The sequence below is a fragment of the Branchiostoma lanceolatum genome, chromosome 17 (assembly GCF_035083965.1).
Source record: "Branchiostoma lanceolatum isolate klBraLanc5 chromosome 17, klBraLanc5.hap2, whole genome shotgun sequence".
NCBI lineage: Eukaryota > Metazoa > Chordata > Leptocardii > Amphioxiformes > Branchiostomatidae > Branchiostoma > Branchiostoma lanceolatum.
Window position 1 is genome coordinate 282,501 of NC_089738.1, and position 25,427 is coordinate 307,927.

General features: G+C 45.0%; 2 protein-coding genes across 2 annotated transcripts in view; both read right to left on the bottom strand.

Annotated features, from left to right (window-relative positions):
- Positions 1-15,381, bottom strand: part of LOC136423056 (calcium-activated chloride channel regulator 4A-like) — a 28,393-nt gene extending 13,012 nt beyond the window's left edge. Inside the window, exons 1-3 of the mRNA XM_066411056.1 lie at positions 15,084-15,381; positions 1,448-1,599; positions 332-474 (exon numbers count right to left, since the gene is read on the bottom strand). Of these exons, the coding sequence (XP_066267153.1) occupies positions 332-474; positions 1,448-1,599; positions 15,084-15,254 (466 nt within the window). The 5' untranslated portion in view covers positions 15,255-15,381. The remainder of the gene's footprint in view (positions 1-331; positions 475-1,447; positions 1,600-15,083) is intronic.
- A 2,765-nt stretch (positions 15,382-18,146) lies between these two features.
- On the bottom strand, positions 18,147-23,674 carry LOC136423437 (growth hormone secretagogue receptor type 1-like). The gene is made up of 3 exons (XM_066411580.1): positions 21,920-23,674; positions 21,014-21,244; positions 18,147-20,185 (listed from the first exon to the last, which is right to left on the bottom strand). The coding sequence occupies exons 1-3, from the start codon at positions 22,509-22,511 to the stop codon at positions 19,785-19,787; spliced, it is 1,224 nt and encodes a 407-aa protein (XP_066267677.1). The 5' UTR covers positions 22,512-23,674; the 3' UTR covers positions 18,147-19,784.
- Positions 23,675-25,427: the final 1,753 nt, after the last annotated feature.

Sequence of the window (25,427 nt, forward strand, 5' to 3'; positions counted from 1 at the left end):
GGTGCTACTTTTTCACCGATAGCTGGCGCTGTAGATCGTTAGAACCTCTCAACTTAATTTGTTTGCTTTTCTTTGATGATATCAGTGCTATTGTTTGACATATTGATTTGTTTTGTATATATTCCTATGTTTAAATAAATAGATCGTTGTTGCTGTTCTTTTTAATAATCCTCAATATATATATATATATTTAAAAGTGAGTTTTGTAGACGGACTACGTACTGAAAAAACCAACAGACATCGTATGTTGATATCTAAAGTAAATCGTTTGAGTGTGAAGGTTTTGTTGTAATTTCAGGCTATGTATAGTTCATGGAAATGTCCAGCTCACCGTAGGGTCCCCACACCGCCTCTCCATACTGCTTGTTTATCACGTAGTCAGGTGTGAGGTGAATGTAGTCCCCGCCCTCCCCACAACCAGCCTTCTGTTTAACGTACGGACTGTCTCCATACAGGGGGTTCAGCTTATCCACCCTACAGTAGTCAGTCATGGAGGCATGGAACTCAGTTTGGAGAGTTTATCACAGGTTTACTTACCGGAGGTTGAATAGGTGAGTACAGAGTTTTCTTCATACATCCATGTAAGCAGTTGGAATCTACCTACCGACGATTAGGTGACCGTCTGCCATATTCTTCGGGGCGGAAACGACTGGATCTACTTTGCACTGCAGCTAGGTGTCGCTGCTGCAGAGCGGAAATTGCTATTCAAACGTGACGCACCTTCATTATCTTTTTCAACTTCTGCATTAGGCCATGTTGATTTTATTATATGGATGACATCCTAAAACTGATGCAAGCGTAGGAATAAACAAAATTTTAACAAAAAAAATGCCTTCATTTTTAAATCTACGGGGTCAGGAAGGTTGAACAAATGACTAAACACACAGAGAATGGTATTCCAAATAATGGATTCTTCATTTTTGGTCTTTCACATCTTCTTCATTGAGTTTGGCATTCTAGACATTAGTATTCATTTTCCGAAATATCTTTTTGCAATTGACGGCATATATTTGCTCATATTGTACCTGCTTTGCACGATTTACACTATGGTAGAAAACGTTTTTTTTTTAAATAGACGAAAATTTATGCGCGCGCGGATGTCATCCATATAATCAGATCAACATGGCCTTACAGCAAATGGAGGGAGAGTTAGAGACAAGGCAGTTTACAATATTCAACCACCTCTAACCGTTACCAGTTGTCTCGTGCTCGGCGTATCCTCTCACCATCGCCACCTGGCGGCATTGTGAAGTATAACCCTGTCATTTACACCCTGAGGAAGTTAGCAGACGGTCCATGTTCTATCCCCTGATGAAACTTAAATGAAGAAAGTTGAATTGCTACGGAGAAATGGTTTGCTGGACATGTGTTTGAAGTTTAATCTATGGAAAGTGTTATTGAGGATGACTAAAAAAATGCTTTTCCCCTGAGGCGTTGTCAAAAGTACCTTATGTTTGCCCGTTCGAACAGTTCTGTTCTCGCCGGCTGATACTCCGGTTTGGCTGCCCACGACTTGGGGAGGAGGATCGTGATGTTCTTCAGGTACACGCGCCTGTTGCTGGCCTCGTACATGGCCTGTGACGTCTCTGTCAAGATTTCCTGTCAACAAAGTAGAACTTTCAGCAAGGCAAGGCAGTTCTGTGTACAAAAAGGATGTGCTAACTCACGTGACTTGAATGTAAGCATTGATCGCCATGCTGAATGGTTTAACCTGGAAGTTGCCTGGTGAATTTAGATTTATATTTGGCGCAAATTCAATTAAGGAACAAACCTACGTATACACCTGTCCACTTCTTCCTAGATCCTGAAGTCGAAAGCGCTCTGCCACAGAAAAAACAGCATGTGCAGGATGACAGTTACAGAAACCATACGTGCTGCTGCACTACCAAGGACGGCCGCTACGACTTTCTTCTTTGTCTTCAAAAGACCTTCCCAAATAGCATTTCAATCCATCCATGTTTTTTTAATCTTATGCTGACCACTGATAAACGGAAAACCACAACAGTCATCACACACAGACACACATAAAAATATCTCAATTTTTCATTGAGGTACGTATGAGTTAAATACTACCCATCATGTCATGATGACCATTACACACAAATCTATAGGTCTGATTCTCCCCGACTCAGCCATCCAACATGGCTCTGTGATATCTCGTACCAAACACAATATTTGTCCCGTCTGCATGTTACGTCATAGGGACATCTACATGTGGGGGCACTGCTATGTGTATTGAATTGTAGTTCAATCGGTCATCCCCTGACCCTCCCCTAAAGAGTATGTGTGGTTCACTAAAGAGACAACAAGAAAACATGAAAATTTACCTATCAAGTTGAAAAGAAAACGCTGTGTACAGTTGAGCTGCGCTCCTTTAAGATGCACATCATGCCAACAACTTGGCAGCCAAGATAGGCCAGATTCGGAAACCTTTGCCAAGAATATTTTCGGGTCTATGAGTCTGTCTGTCTGTTCTTTTTTCTGTCTGTCTGTCTGTCTGTTTGCTTATTTGTTAGGGAACAGCATACACTGAGAGGTTGTGGATGATATTTGCTCCCTCGGTTAGTACCAACAGGAAGTGTTTGTGTGTCTGGCAGGTGTGGTGTTCAGCTTCAAGAACAGTGTATCTAATAGATGTCATGTTCAGAACCAAGGACAGGTGTGGTTGTTTATCGTTAGTATTAATCATAAGCTGTAAGTGTGTGTATTCGAATAGTGTTCAGCACCAAGGACAGGTAGCTTGCTTGTGTGTGGGCAACTGGCCTGATTTAATCTTTTATTGTAACGGACTGCATAATTTTCCATTATTGGAAAATAAAGAAACTCAACAAGAAATCTACAACCTTTGTAATAAGTGAAAGACATCTTCTGTTCAAGTACCAATTAACTGTAAGTGAATCAAAAGCGTTGCCTGTACTAGGCTGTAGGCATGCATCCCTTACTAATACTAAATCGCCATAGAAGGTTGAGATTGAGATAGTTCAAAAGTGTCGCCTAGCAATTCAAACAAGTACTGCAACTAGCAGAAGCTTTGCTCTCATGGATAAAAAGCGTGGATAGCAATGTTTACAACAGGTGCAATGGTTTTGCGTCAGCTGACGTTCTGTTGAAAAGCATTTTGTATCTTCAACGCATTGAAAATACATGAATGAAACACTGACGACAGACGGACTGCTCATAACGGCTCATAGAGAGCGATAGTATGAATTTCCGCACGTCTCCGGGTCGTGTCACGGGAATTCGTCGTTTGCGACCTCGTGATTCATGATTGTATTTTTGGACAGACTCATCTCAACATCGCCACATACAGAACATAGTAATCTTGATAAGTAAGGTATTCCAAAGCCTTTATGAGGCAGTCTGGGGGATGGGTTGTTATCCTTCTACTGCCTTTTAGTTTTACATCAGGTCCCCATCTTCACGCCTAGGTGGAGTGAGGGAGGTCGAGTAAAGTTCTATTCCCAAGGGCACAGCAGGTGATTTAGGTGATTCAAACCCGGAACCACTGGGTTATGGGCCGAACACCCTGCCGTTACGCCACGCGACCCCACGGCCACGAAAATGCTTGTGTGAATAGTGTTTAGCATACAGAGCAGGTATGCTTGTGTCTATGTGTGTGTGCAACTGTGTTAGTGTATGTGTGTAGAGTAAAAAAGCATCAAGCAGTACCAAACCGTCACTTGTTTGTGCGTGGACAACTGGTCTGATTGAATATTGAAGTAGGAAACTCGTCTTAAGTTAAGAGTTGTATATTTTGCCGTAGCACCTCTATGTTCATGGTCGCCTAAAATAGCGTCGGATGGGCGTTTGAAACGTATGAGATTAAAGTTCAGTAACCCAATAGTAAAGACTAAATTTTGTTCTTCTTTCACGTGACCTGGATGTCTAATAGCGTCAACATGGCGTCATGTGGCGCAAGTGGTAGAGCGCGCGGCTGTCAAACAATGGGACCCGGGATCTAATCCCAGGTTGTGCCCAGAGACATGTACGAACTTGCGCCCCGACGTTGTGCCCTTGGGAAAGGCACTTAACACGACTTTCCTCACTTCACTCAGGTGTAAATGAGCACCTAGCTCATCTAGGGTTAGGGACGTCCCTCGGATAGGACGTTAAATGGGGGTCCCGTGTTTGAGAAGAGTCACACATTTAGCACGTAAAAGAACCCACCACATCTTTCGAAAAAGAGTAGGGGCATGCCCCGGTGTGTGTGTACCCCCCAAAAAAGGGAATTTCCGGAGCAGCCTTCGTAACCCCTGCTTCTCCTAATGTGTCAGTAAAGTCATGCTTGTCTCGAGCATTGATGTTTCTGACCTAGGGCGAAGAGATGCTGCTACAGTAAGAATTAGTTCAGTGCTTTCATGAGTGGCCCGGCCCTCTTCGGCCTTGCACTGAGCGAGTTCGTTAAAAAAAATATTCACAAGCGTAGAACTGAAACAATTTGCTTTTAGGCGTCGTTCTGTTGAAAGGCACTTGCTATGCACGTTCTGCGTTTTGTAAGTACACTTATACTGTACAGACCGACTCCCATGGTTCATGGCGGGACCCTAAGACGTACATAGAGAAATTCAAAAACTCACTGTTGTACGATAAGGTCGTTATTTGCATAAATCATATCAGGTGACAATCTACAGTACACGACGTAACAGGTCAATTTAACAAGCACAAGGAAGGAGCCTGTCCTTTGTGCTTAACAGTACATACACACAAATACAGGCACACACAATCACACACATCTGGCCTTAAAGTTGAGCACCACACATGTCAGACATGCAACCACACCTATCCTTGGTGCTGAACACCATCCACACCGGAACATACCTGTCACTGCTGCTGCACGCCACACCTGACAGACATACAACCACACCTATCCTTGGTGCTGAACACCATCCACACCGGAACATAACTGTCACTGCTGCTGCACGCCACACCTGACAGACATGCAACCACACCTATCCTTGGTGCTGATCACAACAAACACCGGAACATAACTGTCACTGCTGCTGCTCACCACACCTGACAGACATAAAACACCTATCCTTGGTGCTGAACACCATCCACACTGGAACATACCTGTCACTGCTGCTGCACGCCACACCTGACAGACATACAACCACACCTATCCTTGGTGCTGAACACCATCCACACCGGAACATAACTGTCACTGCTGCTGCACGCCACACCTGGCAGACATGCAACCACACCTAGCCTTGGTGCTGAACACCACAAACACCGGAACATACCTGTCACTGCTGCTGCACGCCACACCTGACAGACATACAACCACACCTAGCCTTGGTGCTGAACACCATTCACACTGGAACATACCTGTCACTGCTGCTGCACGCCACACCTGTCAGACATGCAACCACACCTAGCCTTGGTGCTGAACACCATCCACACTGGAACATACCTGTCACTGCTGCTGCACGCCACACCTGACAGACATACAACCACACCTAGCCTTGGTGCTGAGCACCATCCACACTGGATACCTGTCACTGCTGCTGCACGCCACACCTGACAGACATACAACCGCACCTAGCCTTGGTGCTGAGCACCATCCACACTGGATACCTGTCACTGATGCTGCACGCCACACCTGACAGACATACAACCACACCTAGCCTTGGTGCTGAACACCATCCACACTGGAACATACCTGTCACTGCTGCTGCACGCCACACCTGACAGACATGCAACCACACCTAGCCTTGGTGCTGAACACCATCCACACTGGAACATACCTGTCACTGCTGCTGCTCACCACACCTGACAGACATAAAACACCTATCCTTGGTGCTGATCACCATCCACACTGGAACATACCTGTCACTGCTGCTGCACGCCACACCTGACAGACATACAACCACACCTAGCCTTGGTGCTGAGCACCATCCACACTGGATACCTGTCACTGCTGCTGCACGCCACACCTGACAGACATACAACCACACCTAGCCTTGGTGCTGAACACCATCCACACTGGAACATACCTGTCACTGCTGCTGCACGCCACACCTGACAGACATGCAACCACACCTAGCCTTGGTGCTGAACACCATCCACACTGGAACATACCTGTCACTGCTGCTGCTCACCACACCTGACAGACATAAAACACCTATCCTTGGTGCTGATCACCATCCACACTGGAACATACCTGTCACTGCAGCTGCACGCCATGCCTGTCAGACATGAGTATAAGTTCCACACCTGTAACGTAACGTGACCTATTTATGTGCAGGAGCAGTTTACGTTCAGTTTGGGTCATGTCCACATGTCGCGGTGTATTATGCCAAAGCCTATTCTCATGAGCAACAAAGAACGTCATAAGTATGATCCTTAGCCATCTCTCTCTTTTATACAAAACAATGTAAAAGGTTCACGTCCAGCGACATAACAGAATGAACGCCTGAAACAGTAACAACAAGTTGCACGGAAGCGTCATGCAGGACGTATTTCATATGTAATTCGACACCGCGTACTTCATCTTGTTTTTCTAACTTACACGATAGCTAGTATCTTTTAAACGTAGCTGACGTTAAACATTTCTTTGATATTCAGACTATCCATGGTGATTCGAGGTTTGAAATTCTTGCCAGTTTTAGGAAGGTTTGATGCAACCTACCGACCCCCGGTCAGATGATACATTTTTGCACGGCATAACATCATGGTCATGCGTTTATCACGTGAACGCCACGTGCTGCTGATGTCGGGGAAATTCACAGCACAAACATTGTTTTCTTCCAGTATACATACATGCTCGCACGGCGTTAAACAGGCGGAGAAAAACTTACAGACCATGCATTATTCTTGTTAGAATAGCTGATATTTCTGCCCATTGCTTTAGCATTTGGCTCTGTCCACGCGGTTTTAAGATAAATAACGTTTTGAATAAATCGGACGTTAGTTGATCATGTAACGTTAAATGGTGCTGAAGCTGACAAATAGTTAAGTTTTTTTAAGTGCATTTTATTTGCATTTAACGATTTTGAACAACGTGGTTTCGGAAAGTGAAAGCAGTAACCCTGTGCATCAGTGGCGATGACGCTGTGCACGGATTCCCGTGACACGACCAGAAGACGTACGGAAATCTATACCGTCTGTCAAACATGATGATTTTTTAAACTTCAGTGCCAATTCTGTGCCAAGGGAATAGCTGAAGAGGGGATTGGCAGACGGTTATGATTTTTGGTATGTACATACCTTAACTTATGATTGACAAGTTTGAAATTAATGGCAACTAAGCAAATCAGGACCTAACTTGCATTTTTAGGAAGAAATTCTATAATTTCGGTGTTTTCCATTGTATGACTAATATATATATAACACATGAATTTATGGCAGATGGAACATTAACAGATAACAAACATAAAAATAAAAATTTGCATAATTAATATAAAATTGTACCATTCCCTTAGTGGTAAATGGTGGAAATTTCATACTTGTGATATGTCTTTTGTAATGTGCACAATGCCTCTTGCAGAAAAACAAAACGCCATACACACTAGCCAATGCCACGTCATCCCTCCAAATAAGGATAAAAGTCAGACTAATCACGGTATAATTTACTATATTCATGTCTCACAGTTGTGTGCTATGTACGTGTTGTTTTCACAGTACGGTACAAACTGTACGAGCAGGCAGATATGGTCCGGTCAAACCAGCAGACCGCCGCACAGACCCCCTCCTGTCCACTAGAGTCGTTCACGCGGGCAAGTCCGCCATGGCAACGGTGCTTCTGAAAAGTTGCATGAAGAGCATAAAATGTCTTCACACACGTACGAACAAGGTGGCGGAACGTTGCGCAACGCTCGGGTTTGCAGGTAACGTAACACAACCAATTACCATCCGATCCATTCATTGCATCATGTCCACCACTGTTGACACTCTAAAGCGCGACCCAGACATCATGTCCACCACTGTTGACGCCCTGAAGCGCAACCGAGTCGACATGTCCACCACTGTTGACGCCCTGAAGCGCGACCAAGACGACATGTCCACAACTGTTGACACCTTGAAGCGCGACCAAGACGACATGTCCATCACTGTTGTCACCTTGAAGCGCGACCAAGTCGACATGTCCATCACTGTTGTCACCTTGAAGCGCGACCAAGTCGACATGTCCATCACTGTTGTCACCTTGAAGCGCGACCAAGACGACATGTCCACAACTGTTGACACCTTGAAGCGCGACCAAGTCGACATGTCCACAACTGTTGACACCTTGAAGCGCGACCAAGACGACATGTCCATCACTGTTGTCACCTTGAAGCGCGACCAAGACGACATGTCCACAACTGTTGACACCTTGAAGCGCGACCAAGTCGACATGTCCACAACTGTTGACACCTTGAAGCGCGACCAAGACGACATGTCCATCACTGTTGTCACCTTGAAGCGCGACCAAGTCGACATGTCCATCACTGTTGTCACCTTGAAGCGCGACCAAGACGACATGTCCACAACTGTTGACACCTTGAAGCGCGACCAAGACGACATGTCCATCACTGTTGTCACCTTGAAGCGCGACCAAGACGACATGTCCACAACTGTTGACACCTTGAAGCGCGACCAAGTCGACATGTCCATCACTGTTGTCACCTTGAAGCGCGACCAAGACGACATGTCCACAACTGTTGACACCTTGAAGCGCGACCAAGTCGACATGTCCATCACTGTTGTCACCTTGAAGCGCGACCAAGACGACATGTCCACAACTGTTGACACCTTGAAGCGCGACCAAGACGACATGTCCACAACTGTTGACACCTTGAAGCGCGACCAAGACGACATGTCCACAACTGTTGACACCTTGAAGCGCGACCCAGACGACATGTCCACCACTGTTGACACCTTGAAGCGCGACCAAGTCGACATGTCCACAACTGTTGACACCTTGAAGCGCGACCAAGACGACATGTCCACAACTGTTGACGCCCTGAAGCGCGACCGAGTCGACATGTCCACCACTGTTGACACCTTGAAGCGCGACCGAGTCGACATGTCCATCACTGTTGTCACCTTGAAGCGCGACCAAGACGACATGTCCACAACTGTTGACACCTTGAAGCGCGACCAAGACGACATGTCCACAACTGTTGACACCTTGAAGCGCGACCGAGTCGACATGTCCACCACTGTTGACACCTTGAAGCGCGACCGAGTCGACATGTCCATCACTGTTGTCACCTTGAAGCGCGACCAAGACGACATGTCCACAACTGTTGACACCTTGAAGCGCGACCAAGACGACATGTCCACAACTGTTGACACCTTGAAGCGCGACCAAGACGACATGTCCATCACTGTTGTCACCTTGAAGCGCGACCAAGACGACATGTCCACAACTGTTGACACCTTGAAGCGCGACCAAGTCGACATGTCCATCACTGTTGTCACCTTGAAGCGCGACCAAGACGACATGTCCACAACTGTTGACACCTTGAAGCGCGACCAAGTCGACATGTCCACAACTGTTGACACCTTGAAGCGCGACCAAGACGACATGTCCATCACTGTTGACACCTTGAAGCGCGACCAAGACGACATGTCCACAACTGTTGACACCTTGAAGCGCGACCAAAACGACATGTCCACAACTGTTGACACCTTGAAGCGCGACCAAGTCGACATGTCCATCACTGTTGTCACCTTGAAGCGCGACCAAGACGACATGTCCACAACTGTTGACACCTTGAAGCGCGACCAAGACGACATGTCCATCACTGTTGTCACCTTGAAGCGCGACCAAGACGACATGTCCACAACTGTTGACACCTTGAAGCGCGACCAAGTCGACATGTCCATCACTGTTGTCACCTTGAAGCGCGACCAAGACGACATGTCCACAACTGTTGACACCTTGAAGCGCGACCAAGACGACATGTCCATCACTGTTGTCACCTTGAAGCGCGACCAAGACGACATGTCCACAACTGTTGACACCTTGAAGCGCGACTAAGTCGACATGTCCATCACTGTTGTCACCTTGAAGCGCGACCAAGACGACATGTCCACAACTGTTGACACCTTGAAGCGCGACCAAGACGACATGTCCACAACTGTTGACACCTTGAAGCGCGACCAAGTCGACATGTCCACAACTGTTGACACCTTGAAGCGCGACCAAGACGACATGTCCACAACTGTTGACGCCCTAAAGCGCGACCGAGTCGACATGTCCACCACTGTTGACACCTTGAAGCGCGACCGAGTCGACATGTCCATCACTGTTGTCACCTTGAAGCGCGACCAAGACGACATGTCCACAACTGTTGACACCTTGAAGCGCGACCAAGACGACATGTCCACAACTGTTGACACCTTGAAGCGCGACCGAGTCGACATGTCCATCACTGTTGTCACCTTGAAGCGCGACCAAGACGACATGTCCACCACTGTTGACACCTTGAAGCGCGACCAAGACGACATGTCCACAACTGTTGACACCTTGAAGCGCGACCAAGACGACATGTCCATCACTGTTGTCACCTTGAAGCGCGACCAAGACGACATGTCCACAACTGTTGACACCTTGAAGCGCGACCAAGTCGACATGTCCACAACTGTTGACACCTTGAAGCGCGACCAAGTCGACATGTCCACCACTGTTGACACCTTGAAGCGCGACCAAGTCGACATGTCCACCACTGTTGACACCTTGAAGCGCGACCAAGACGACATGTCCACAACTGTTGACACCTTGAAGCGCGACCGAGTCGACATGTCCATCACTGTTGTCACCTTGAAGCGCGACCAAGACGACATGTCCACAACTGTTGACACCTTGAAGCGCGACCAAGACGACATGTCCACAACTGTTGACACCTTGAAGCGCGACCGAGTCGACATGTCCATCACTGTTGTCACCTTGAAGCGCGACCAAGACGAAATGTCCACAACTGTTGACACCTTGAAGCGCGACCAAGACGACATGTCCACAACTGTTGACACCTTGAAGCGCGACCGAGTCGACATGTCCATCACTGTTGTCACCTTGAAGCGCGACCAAGACGACATGTCCACCACTGTTGACACCTTGAAGCGCGACCAAGACGACATGTCCACCACTGTTTACGCCCTGAAGCGCGACCAAGACGACATGTCCACCACTGTTGACGCCCTGAAGCGCGACCAAGACGACATGTCCACCACTGTTGACGTCTTGAAGCGCGACCAAAACGACATGTCCACAACTGTTGACACCTTGAAGCGCGACCAAGACGACATGTCCACCACTGTTGACACCTTGAAGCGCGACCAAAACGACATGTCCACAACTGTTGACACCTTGAAGCGCGACCAAGACGACATGTCCACAACTGAACTGTTGACACCTTGAAGCGCGACCAAGACGACATGTCCACCACTGTTGACGCCCTGAAGCGCGACCAAGACGACATGTCCACCACTGTTGACGTCTTGAAGCGCGACCAAAACGACATGTCCACAACTGTTGACACCTTGAAGCGCGACCAAGACGACATGTCCACCACTGTTGACACCTTGAAGCGCGACCAAAACGACATGTCCACCACTGTTGACACCTTGAAGCGCGACCAAAACGACATGTCCACAACTGTTGACGCCCTGAAGCGCGACCAAGACGACATGTCCACAACTGTTGACACCTTGAAGCGCGACCAAAACGACATGTCCACAACTGTTGACACCTTGAAGCGCGACCAAGACGACATGTCCACCACTGTTGACACCTTGAAGCGCGACCAAAACGACATGTCCACAACTGTTGACACCTTGAAGCGCGACCAAGACGACATGTCCACCACTGTTGACACCTTGAAGCGCGACCAAGACGACATGTCCACAACTGAACTGTTGACACCTTGAAGCGCGACCAAGACGACATGTCCACCACTGTTGACTTCTTGAAGCGAGACCAAAGCGACATGTCCACCGCTATTGACTCCTTGAAGCGCGACCAAGACGACATGTCCACCACTGTTGACTTCTTGAAGCGAGACCAAAGCGACATGTCCACCACTGTTGACGCCCTGAAGCGCGACCAAGATGACATGTCCACCACTGTTGACTTCTTGAAGCGCGACCAAGACGACATGTCCACCACTGTTGACTTCTTGAAGCGCGACCAAGACGACATGTCCAAGATTCTTCATCAGTATTTTAAGTGAAAGTACAGGAGACAGTTTACAAGTTTAAAAAAGGGTTATCAATCAAGTCAACAAAGTTCGGCTACATTCTAACCGATGAGCTACTGGCATTCGCCCCAAATAATCGGGCACATGCGATCGAGACCTCCGACATGCCAAAACATATAGCTATAGAGTTATATATAGCTACTGACACACAAACACAGACAAACACTGCACCCCTGTCAGAGGTATATCTCCTTCCCGGAGTAACGAATGGTTCAAAGTATGTCAGTCTTATTAAAGAAGGCTATCGTAGTATTTCCTCATCAATGATGTGAATGAGCCCCCATTTGCATGATTTATGTACTTCCAAATGCCGCTCGAATGAAATTCCCATCAGTATTTACATTAAATATTTTCTGGTTACTTTTGCAAATGAAGTCTTAATTTGCATATTATTGATATCTATAGAAACTCCTCTCTTTTGTAGTTGCACTGCACATATGTCCCTTGTTTGTCCTACCAGCCATGCAGCTGAGTCACAAGCTCTTTTTTTGGATTTTACAAATTAGCATACTTTGTATCGAATTATGTAAATCATTACTCAAGACAACTGCACACGAAAAATCATGACGATAGGTCAACCCCAAGGTCAAGGTCTGAAACAAGATAGACTCCTGCAGTTGAAAGAAAGCCGCTAGGAAGCCCACTGACTTTCTTCCCCAAGAGCTGTCACCATTTCGACCACCGCATGTCCAGTAAACGAGGTATCAACTTGAACCGGAAGTTCCGATGCAGTACCTTAGAAAACCACCAGGGGCTCATTGTCAAACTTGACCTTTGTTTCCTCGACCCCTACCCATCTACAACATATCATCAGAATCCATCCACAGGTCCTCGAGTCGGCACCTAAAATATGACGTTCTTGGCAAAGGTAACAATAATTACCTTGAAATATTTATGACCAGATACAAAATGTACTTGATTACCATAACACTATGTATCAAGCTGGACCTTAACATCTGCTTGGAGAGGAGATAACTAACCGAAGCTTGTATATCACACAAGCGCCAGCTGCGCGTGACAGGACGTCTGAAACAATCCACAGCCTAGTAGCCTCTGCTAGGAGAGCGCTTTCCAGCAAACGGCATATAAATCAATGGGTTGTACCACACTACCTTCAAGATAGTGATAGGGGGTACCGACAGGGAGTGGCGTTTTATAAGTTTACTTTACCTGAGAATACGTCTTCGGTGAAGAATATTGACGTGCACCATAATGAAGACAGTCCATGAAGTCAGCTGTCATTTGCCGTATAGATGCCTGTATCATGTAAGCAATAGTTATATCGCATCCCATCTTATGGTTCCACGCCATGTTTCCAATTACCTGCACCATTTAAAGCATCTTTGCTGTTACAGTACAAAAGCATATGGTTGGTGTTGTTGTGGTCAGGGTAGCTGACTTCGAATCTAAAGGTTCTCGGTCCGCGACCTTAGCAGGAACCAATGTTGTACCTTTCAGGATTTCCTCACTTCACGCAGGTGAAAATGGGTACCTAGCTTCGGTTAGGGACGTCTTCTCAAATGACACGTTAAGACGGTGAGAGTCACACGCCTCAGGAACCCACCACTGCACTTTCCGGGTGGATCTGAGTGTATCAAACCTTACAGTCTGGTCATACGCAGCTCTGACGTGACGGCGCGCTCACATTTGCCGCTGGTCGTCATGAGATTTGTTTCAGAAGGATATTCAGCAGGCTGTGAGAGAGCCGACCACTGACAATATCTTAGACAACCTTTTCAGTAACAAGACAGCTGAAATTTGTAGGTCACGTGCCCGGTTATCTAAAGAATGCCTCAGTTTGACGAAGTCGACACTAAGTACACATCGGCATATATATTGTGATATTTAGTGCATATTCATCTCGGTTTCTGTATGTATAAGGAACCAGTGGTTTTATTTTTAAAGATGTTTCTTTTAAAAACTAAAAACATTGATGAACATAGATAGTTTTGCAAGAAGCACACACTTGAAGGTGTCGAAGATCCGTTTGTCTGTGTTCATGTTTTTACAAAGTCTATAGTTTCTGTTTGTTTCAACCTTTGTTTATTCATGAGAAGCTCAAATCGGCACACAGGCTGCTTTTCATTAAGGTAATGAGGGAAAACGTAAGGGTCAGATAAAATACAACATTGTTCTGCCAAGTTCTTTTGCTGTGTCGGTGCCTATTGAAATGATAACACTTCAAATGACATACTCTGACTATGTGTAGTCACTTGTTAAGGACGTTTAACGATATGTGCGATGGGAACAGAAAGGGCTTAAGAAAAGCTATTCCTTTCTCTCTCACGAAATTGCTGTTTAATGGCTCGGTCACATTCCTCATTATGAGCACTATGCTTACTGTAGCATATCGAGTGTATTCCTGAGGCAGTCAAGGATGTGTCGTAAGAAGCTCTCTTGTGACAGAAAAGAAAGAAAGAAATTACCCTGTAGACGGTCGGCAAAGCGACAGCCTTGCCAAAAACCTTACCACACACACCAAAAAGGGGAAACGAATGTGACGGCGCCTTAAACCGCAGAATATATAGTTCTATTTGTGAAGTTGTCTGCCCTGCGCGGGGATGACTACTATAGGGACATGAAGTCCCTATAGCTCAACTGGTAGCAGCCTCACACGGTTGTGGTCCTGGTAATGGTCCAATTAGTTGTTTAACTGGGAGACCCCGATTCATTCCGGGGCATGACATCTCGGTTAGGGCTGTGCCCTTCTTTCACAAATTGAATCCCTTGTTCGAGGAGGTGCCTAGGGCAAAAGGGACGGGCTAACACCCCCCCCCCCTTCAAATTTTACCCTACTACTGAAACAGCAACTTGAAGGAAACTTGCTCCCCAAGGTGCCACTTGGAACTACAAGGGTCTGAACGACTGACTGAATGAGCGAACTGCCCTGCGCGACCCTACCTGTAGCCTGTCCACGACCCGCTGGTCCTCCGGCACGGCTCGGCTGATGGCCACTAGCACGCCGCTGTACTCGTTGTTGTCCAACATGATCTCAAACGGTCGGTTCAAGGCGCTGTCCACTCGTGCTCCAGCCAGGATAAGACTGACCACTGAAACGGCCAGGACAGTCATGTTTTTTCTCGGCGTTAACGCTGACAATGGATTGTAGTAACAGCCACACCACTTACAGAGAGGTAGCTTCACACCTTGGTTTTCTCCCGCTCCTTACCTGAGGCCATACTGATTGGATGGCATGGATGATATCCTCTTGGCGCTGCAAAATTGATGCGAGCGTGCGATCAAAATATCGGCCTTCATTATGAAATCTTAGTGGTCAGGAAGGTTTTACAAATGACCGAACTCAAACTAAAGAACACGGTACACCAAACAATGAATTCATTAGTCTTCTTCTTTCACATTTTCTAAGAAGGCTTTGAAAAACTTGCATAAATTTTGTGCAAGGAATATGTTCACGACAAACCCAGCACGTTTCACGTTTGTTTTCCGATATTTTTGCAATTGGCACCATGTATTTTCTCATCCTGCAGTTTCTTTGTACAATTTACAGTATGGTTGCAAACTGTCTTTGGAAACTGACGGAAACTGATGCCCGCGTCGATGTCATCCATATTATCAAGATAGCCTGGCCGTAATTGACGTTTTTATAGTCTAGCACACCTGCGCATTGATGGCGTCGGCAAATATCCGAGGGATAATGACCTCTTGGGTGGTCATTATCATCATGAGTGCCTTGCGTGGTTCGCAGTAGACTGCTGGTGAGGGGAGTTGAATCGCTAATGATTGTGGTCTACAAAAATGAATATGTGTTATTAAAAATGAGCAGAAATCTAACGAGAATCTTTCAGGCTAAATACCACACATGCAAAGAAGTCATCTAAAACTATGTGCCGTCGTGGTGGGGGTTCGGTTAGGGACTTCCTTATGATAGGACATTAAATGGAGGTCCAATGTTTAAGGAGAGCCACACCTCTAGCACGTAAACGAACCCACCACACTTATCGAAAAGAGTAGGGGTCGTTCCCGGTGTAAGTGGATCAAATGAATCTGTCCGGATATGCATCCTGTACTGTTCAGTACAAACCTGGTGTGTTACACCTTGACGAGGTTTATATACATATGTATATACCGGGTGTGGAATACAAGTAAGCGAGCAATAAGCACGGTGCCCTTAGTTCTTATCACAGTACGTCCCTTTATTGTGCTTTAATGGTTGTTTGTTCAACTTATGGCGGGAAATAAATATGCCAACATTTAATGTCAGCTGTAAAAACTGGGCCATAAATAATGATGATTTCTGACTTTTTAAAACCCTTCAGCCTGTACTATTGTGAACCATTACAGCATAGGTCATTATTCATAACTTAACGGCACCTCTCAGCAGTAATGACCTTTGTGGACAAAGCAAGCAGAAGGTCACACGTTTGTGACCTCTTTCTAAGATACACTTCGACATAAAACGGTGGGAAATCGTGTATATCGGCATTGAAGATATCCTATCTTGACGATTTGTGTAGGGAGACTACATGTATACATTGTAGATCGGCACCTATTGTTTGTTTGGTTAACCAATGTTGTAGGATATAATTTAGATTGATTTAAAGATGTCTTAAGGCGAAAATTAAGAATCGACACGAGTTTTTACTGTGCTTATGCGACACTAGCTTTACCAGCAAGATGATGTTATGCCCTGAATTTTGACAGGGAAATGAAAAACGCAGTTCTAAATTCCAAAATGCACACGCAAATAGATGGCTTGCCGGGGTGGAATTGTAGTAACTCTGAATGCTGAGAAATTCAGACTAAACCATGGAGTTGTTCATAGTCTACTTTTTTAGTCAATCACTCTATCAATCCACTCTTTCACTCTCATACTCACTCACTTATTCACTCACTAACTCACTCTCGCACACACACACACACACACACACACACACACACACACACACACACGTATACACACACATACACACACACACACACGCGCGCGCGCGCGCATATATAACGTTGGGTAACTTGAATTCGCGGGGTACTTAAATTCGGGATTTTTTGAAGACGGGGTATTTAGGGATATGTGCTAGATGCAACATCAGTAATACCGCTAGAAATGCAAACTTGACAGACTAACTTATTCAGAACACTGTCTGAAAAGCTTCGATAACCATGCATTAGAAGTTGGCTACGTCAAAAACTCTCCGTCCCTTATTGTCACAGTCTGAGGGCTTCGTGGGAGAATTATACTACATAGTTGTTGGCTGGTTTATAAGACAAATGTCACATCCGCTTCCTGCTCAACACAATTATTTACAATACAACTTATTAGAATCTCTTTTGCTAACCTACAACTGGACTCTAAGTGTGATTAATCATCAAAACGCCTCTTTGTTGCTACAACCAATGGCTATGGCACTACGGTGAATTTTCCCGCCGCCATATTCGTTACCCAGAATCCTGCTATTCGGCAGACGACAAACGTTTGCGAGGAACACTTTTTTGTCCAAATGTTGTGTGTGATAGTGGACTGATGGCGATATTTTCCACAAAGTTTGCTCTTAGCACAAGCAGATACACATGGACATAGTAGTATTACCATTTCTACGGCATCCAGCTAACGCCCCGATGAATAATGTACAAATTTCCATGACGGTGGGGATCGACTTTGAGTAACGTTCTACCGACTCAACACACGGGTTGTTCCCGGAGGCTTGATGTGTGCGGTACGGCCGTTTTTTCGTGTATTTTTTTTACTTGGACACGTCTATATCCATAGCACTCTCCTCAAGCCAAGGATGGAACGAATAGCTGCTGTATAAAATGTAATTAGCGGTAAGATATTCAAGACGAATCTTCTCTCCCGAATTAATGTTCACCCCTGTCCGACAGCACCGTCATTGTGCGTGCGGCGGACGGTAGTTTCAAGTTGAAATATTATGGTGTCAGCACGACTAGAGACAAAATCTACCATATATATGATTAGTGCAAAGATAGTACATGATACTGACAGAATAATAGAAAAAAAGGATGGTTTATTGTTCTGCTAGATTGATTTCAGTCAACCATTATCGGAAAAATCCCGAATTTATGTTACCCAACGTTATATATATATAGATAGATAGATACACAAACTCAATAACTCGTCAATGTTTTACACTGTAATTAAAACTTAAATGATATGACCCTGCTTTCTCGTTGACCGGACTGACCCATTGGGACGGGATGTTAAAAGTTGAATGAACTAAGAAACAGACGATGAGAGCAGGACGTGAAAAGACTCAGTAAGCTCCCGTTCATACCATGGTTTGTGAATCTGGATATCAGCCGATCTGCAACCGGATTTGTTTTTTGTCTCTTTGGTGCGGCCTTGATTTTTGTTGAAATGTTTCTACGGGTGGTAAAGTGAAGTGGTGTAGGTTGTGCCCTCATCTGTGCTTACTGCGGAACTGCAGGGCGTTTGTCAGGACATCTTCACAAGTGTATGACTGACGATTGGACCATGGAAAATACCCACAATGCGATGCATTTTATGCAGATTAGGACTTCATCTTCATGATGATAGAGGTTTATCCGGAATTCCAGTGACAGGTGGAACATTTACAGATATCGTTCATGCAAAAAAGAGCCTAATTTGCATAATAGTTTGGAAAGCGATATCATCTGTATTATTTGTGCTATCATTATTTCTGTTTATGTCACTATTCAACATTATTGTCTGTTTTTTTACTGAAGATTTATTCAATAGTAGTTACTTTTTTATCATTTATTGTTTGCGATTGTATTTGTTAAATTGATTTGTTCTTCTTGTATATATTTACCATGTTTCTATTTTAGACAGGGGTCTAGAGAAAGAACTTTGTTTATCTGGTTCTGTGACCTCTGTCCAGTTACCTCTTGTAACAAAGCTTGAATAAATAAATAAATAAAACCAAAGCTTGAATAGATAAAAATTCCTTAGCGGCAAATAAAGGTAATTATATACCTGTGAGTTATGTACGTTAGATACAGATGTGCTTCACATGAATGAATTATGATTATTTATGATGAAATGTAAACACGGAATTCTGCCAACGGAAAGGACTTCCATACATGTAATATATATAATTTTGGTAAAGAAGACCATCAATTGCAACAAATTATGCTAATTACAGCCTGATTGGCATAATTGATGAGACAAGATAGACAATAAATTTACAAAAGCTGTAGATACATCATGGAGGTATGAGGTCTCCGAACTGTAGTTTGTCATGGCTTCACTAGCCCGTGTTTACACAATCTCTCGAATGGCTTCACTATACTAGTATGTTCCAATGTTAAGTCCATTTACTGGTCCCTCCCCAACACTAGCGAGAAACCACTGTACAGACGTACCAAACTAATACACACATTATTCCCGCTTACAACTTAATATCGATTACAACGGTTGCCTCTATAAGGACGCATGCGCAAGGTCAAAGGTGAAGACCCGTGCCTTGGAAGCAGTTTTTGTCTCGACCATGCTTTATACATGTCCGGACATATATGGCCTCCGTCGGTCAGTTTGTATAGTAAAGTCTTGACGTGTTTTGTTTATGTCTCCAAGACCTTCTTCTTTGACCTGCCAATGCGCAGTTGGATTTGTAAACGGGCTTATTGTCAGAGCTCTCATCATTACAAATCACATTGGCCTGCGTGGTCCCCTACTATCTCCACCATAGCTATCACTTCTGGTTCGTCCCTAGCCTTATCCTCCTCCCCACCCCCATCACTACCGCTCTGTCCCCTGGAGATTGCCGACAATCTTGTTCGAAAAGAGGACTTGGAGCTGAGCTGAGTGCGGAGCCCGCCCTTGCCACACAGGAAGTGCTTGAGCGCATACCGGAAACGCTGTGACATCATGTTGTAGATAATGGGGTTGACGGCTGAAGTCAGGTAGAACAGCACGAATGACAAAAGCGTCACGGCGTTGTGTACATCATGCAGGTGCTTCGTCCAGGTGCGCACGTGGTTAAACGTCACGCGTGACACGTGGTGGGGCAGCCACAATATCACAAACGTCAGCACGATCACAGCTGAAAGGGAGAACAGGTGCCATACGTTAGTAGGGTTGACAGCGCAGTTAGTTCTGGCCATTGAAGTCTAGCATAAGAAGTCTAGCTCCTATTTACACTGCGCTATAATTGGATCAATCCGCCAATGACATCACCTAATACTATATAAGGAGCGGCAGTTGACCATTCTGTGTAGTTCACTGAAATCATCCGCAACGCCGAGGAGCGTGGTGGAAGTCGGGTCCCGGACAGAGTGAGCAAGGGTTGGACAAAAGTAGCGAGGAGTCGGGCTCTTGGTCCTAGTTTTTGATATGTAGGGACTCTCTTTCATCACGCGACTTCGGCACTACCCCATAACTCATTAAGGATGATCCAATGATTGCGCAGTGTAGATAGTGTACTTTTCCACCTGAAAGTCATAAGGGTCTACTTGATATCCGTGCAAAGAAAACAAAAACGCCCCACAGTTTCAGAGCTCGAACCTACAACTCTTTTCCTGACATCAAACTCTAAATTTCTGCTGCAGTACCAAGAAAAGCCGCTAGTGAGTCCAATCTGACCTTCGTCGCCCCAACATTCACCCAAATATCACAATCCATTGAGAGGTTCTTGAGTTATAGCTATCCAACATATCTCGAAACACAAACAGACACAGAGTCGCACACATACAAGCTTGTGTTGGAGGGGTGTTCACATCCAAGATGGAGACCGGTCTTGTCGACGACTGCGCATGCGTCTCTAATCCATCAATATAGATTATATCAAAGTTGCGTTACTGAAAAAAAAAATTATATCACATGACTGCATATGCCCTTTGCATTATACATGTAACCGGCAAATAACGCCTACCCAACATTCTGATGACTTTTCTGCGGTCGTTGTCCTGCCGCTTGGATCCGGCCGTTCTCTCGGTCGCCCCTCGGTAGAAGCGACTGTTGTGGCCGCCCGTGTCCGTCAGCGCCCGCGCCATCAGGCCGTACAGCAGGCTCAGGAGAACCATGGGGACGAAGAAGAAGCTTGTGGACACCAAGGACATGACAGAACCTAGCTCCTTATTCACCACGGTGCACTCATGCATGCCTGTGTGGAACATCGTCAGGATTTCCATCAATATCTGACATTACACGAAAAACAACACTTCAAAGACCTCATATATCCGTGAAATATTTAGCACTTTTGTTAATTTCCTGTTTCATGTTGTCTCATTGATTATGTATACAAGGCTGTAAGTAGAATCTCATCTCATCTATCCCTTTTAAGTAGATTAGCTATATCAACGTTGGGGACCACAAAAGATAAGGCAACCTCTGCACCTTTCCCGGTTCTCTGTTTTTCTTAGTGTTTCACATTGTGTCATGCCTGTCCATTTCTGAGAATTAGCATCGTCTAGATCTATACTAAATGATGGTCTTCTGTACCAAAATTGCTTATATTACAAGTGTGAAAGTTCTTTCCTTTGGCGGAATTCCATGTTTTCATTTCATCATTAGTCTATATATGCAAATGACTTCCACATCCACATTTACATAATTCATGCATGGGTGGTGTACAATTTTAACTAACTTACATATCCTACAGTTAGAACTACAAAATATTATCTTCAATAATAGTACTGAGTTACATTATAGCCATGTATGGATGATGTGGTCTCACATTAGGAATAGTACAAAGAAAATGACCTGACAGTGTGTAGGCGGATATAGGAGCTGGACATGTGACCAGTAAAATGAGGAGACATGGTGATAGCTGACGTACCTGGTATTACAAAACCCCGCGGTGTCTGGATTGGAGTCACTCCGAAGATGACCAGAGCCGGGCTGGCGGGGACGATGGCCAGAACCCAGGCCGCGGCGATCAGCAGCTTCACCCGGCCCCGTCGGAGCAGCCGCTTGGCCTGGAGAGGGTGACAAATGGCGATGTAGCGCTCCACCGTGAAGCCGCTGATGTGTAGGATGGAGGCGGCGGTGAAGGTCTCCCGGAGGAAGTACATCCCTCGGCACACCCCGTCCCCCAGGTCCCAGGCCCAGTAGCACCACAGCCGGTACAACTCCAGCGGCAGGACCAAGAACGTCAGCAGATCTGCACAGGCCAGACTGGCCAGGTAGTAGTTGGTGGTGGTTCGCATCTCCGTACTTCTGGCAATCACTAACACCGTGCACAAGTTACCGGGAACTCCAACCAGCAGCAGCACGCTGCACACAGCCGTGACAGCCGCCAGAGTCGGCGGGGAAAACAAATCATACTCCAGCATTCTGCGGAATATCATTCTTTCCGTAATCGCTGACTGGTTGCTGAAATTATGGGCTTTCATCCAGTCGTTTAGAAGTTCTAGCGTAGCAGACTCCATGTTGCTTTTAGAAGAATAATGCTTTCAATAAGTTCTATGGCGACAGCTTGTGCTCTTTCGATCGTCAAATCTAGACAATTTACATGCATGCATTGACCGCGTCCTTTCTGTTTTATTTCAAGAGCAGTCTGTCGTGCGCTTTGTAAAATCGGGGTCTGTAGGCACTGTTACCTACGTACACACGTACGTTCCTTTGTATTTTGGTCAGATATAGTGCGGTAACCTTGTGCAAGGTGTAGGACTGGCTTTCTACCTTCAACTTCTTCTGATCTGAAACGGATTTTGAAAATAAACATTGATCTAGAAAATCTTTATGTCGTTGTTTAGGAAGCAAGAATGCAGGCTGAGGCATCGATGATAGCTATTCAATCCTAGGTCAGGAAGTCTCGGTTGGGGCTGGATCCGTCTTTAGAAAGGGACGTAAAATTGTGGTACCGTGTTCCAGGAGGTACATATAGAGGAACGGCTAGCAACCCTCCCCTGTAAAAATATAGCCAGCCTCTTAAACAGCAAGGAAACGTGCTGCCAAACTTATCGAAAATAGTAGGGTCTTTCCTATTGCACCGTGTTCCTCGTAATCTTTTTCGTAAGGCCACAGCAAGTAAATTTTATGGATGACTTCAGCGCGCGCTTTGATTTTTCCTTGATTTTGAAATCAAAAACAAACTTTTTTTCCCTTCGGCAATGGTCAACATGCCGAGTGTAGGGCAAAATGTCACGAATGTCTGTCAGTTCCACAGATGCAACAAAAAGACATTTGCACATGTCGGAAGGGTAAAAAATCCATACAAATGTGTTGTACAATTATTGTATATGCAAGCTGAAATAAGACTGCTCCTCATCACCAAACTACACGGAGACACGGTGCAGCCCTCAAATGCCCTCATATCAAACTTTTAGTTGGAATTAGTCTGTCATTGCTGTGTCATTATCATCAACAACGTGTAACCCGATGTGTTATTCTTGAATGAAGTGAAGTACTAACAAATCCGATAAGAGATTCCGATGAAGTAACTAGTGTCATGCGGTTTGAGTGGACCATTGTTTAGCTGTCTGACTGAAAATTCAGTCCGACAGTCAGGATAGCAATATGGCGGAGAGAACTTTATAGTTGAGACAAAGTGAGCAGAGTCATGTCGTCACAGTCAGTCTGCCTCATGACTCAGGAGACTCCCGTGCCCAGTGGACGGGAAACCTCTCTGCGCTCTTGATGCAAACCCGGATCTAACATTATTATTATCTAAATATTGACATGAGTGTTAGTTACTGTTTTATTGATTACTTGTTGGTTGTAATACCAAGTTCTATCGCTTCAATTTTTCTTGCATGCTTTATGATATTCAAGTTTGAAAATGTAAATATCTTGTTTTTGATTGCCCGCCTTGTTTTTTTTCACCCGCGCGCACTAAATTTGGAGTCTGCAGAGGATGTAATCCATAAAATTTACTTACTGTGGCCTAAACATAAAGAATAAAGTAATTTAGTAAATGAATAGGGCCTCCTTTGGGTTTAACATCAAACATTGAATTTAAACGGCCACTGCAATAATTTCTAGTGTCAAGAACTGGGAAACTACTATTACTGAAGTAAGGACATAACAATGATACTGTTAGCTATGTAGAACTTGTACAGAGCTTGCCTCATTTTCCCTGGTGTTTCTACATCACAACACTAGCCTCTACACCCCAATGTATGTATGAAAAAAAGATAACTAATGTAGGATTGAACATTAAGAATACTTGACTTTTTACTTCTGTCTATCGACATGAAATTAAACAAACAGTTTTCTGCTTACCCCGATGTCTCTCTAGATGTTCTTAATTCTTACAAATCTTGTTTGTCCGGCGTCGGACCGGCTTTTCACACACGTATGTACAAGGGCCGCACAACACGACAGTGCCTGTCTTATATCATTAAAGTGTTTAGGCTACAGCATTGTAACATCTTGTTTCTAGCACTGTTCTGAAAACTTGATGATGGAAGTAGTCAGACAGATTAGAATAAGAATAACAACAGGTATTCTGTGATGGACTGTTGTGCTTTGTCGTTAGTTATAAGTGAGAGCGACTGTAGACGTGGTACGTTGTGACCTACATTTTTTTTATCGAAGCCATCGTTTGGACGAGAATATCTTAAAGGCCCACTATGTAGGATTTTGGCCCAAAAATTGAAAATATTCTTGTGAACAAATCTTAATGTTAATAGCAGGTACTGACATGTACAACCCCTTTTCAGCATATTTTCTTCATTATTTCGTCTATTTTGGGTGTTTGTGAACTGTACAAAAACAAAACAAAAACTCCCGGACACCACCTCAATAGTAGATAAACAACAACATCCCAGTGCACTGGAGGACCCCCATGGTGGTCTTATCACTTAGGCACACTTTAGACTGCCAGATGTCATGAAGCTCTTCTTCTTTGGAAACACTCATAACTTTTTCCAAGAGGGTAGAATACAACTATTAATTTATTGTAGAGAGTCTACTTTGAAGGGTATCAATAAAGTGTGGTTGTTTTCCCTTCAAAACTGCAAGAACTCTGGTAAGGATGTTTTTTTACAGAAACTGGTGAACTGTAAACAGGCACCCCACTGGGCGATCAGCCTGATAAGAAGTACAGAAGCCATGTGTGGCCATGTGTTAGTGTTGTTTTGGATGGAGGATAACAGTTTTTGGCGACGCCTCAGGGGCGAGCCAAATGATATATTGTGTGCAGATTGCAACTATTCTAGGAATTGTAAAGGCATGTGTCCATAGGCATAGTAAGACAATAAGAATGTTAGGAATGTTAGTCAGACAGAAAGCCTCCCTCGGGAAATTCCTCCTAGATAACCTAGACAGGCAGCTACATCTGTCTACCAGATGTGCCAGGCTTATGTATACATGACCCATTTAAGACCTCAGCTCTACAGTAA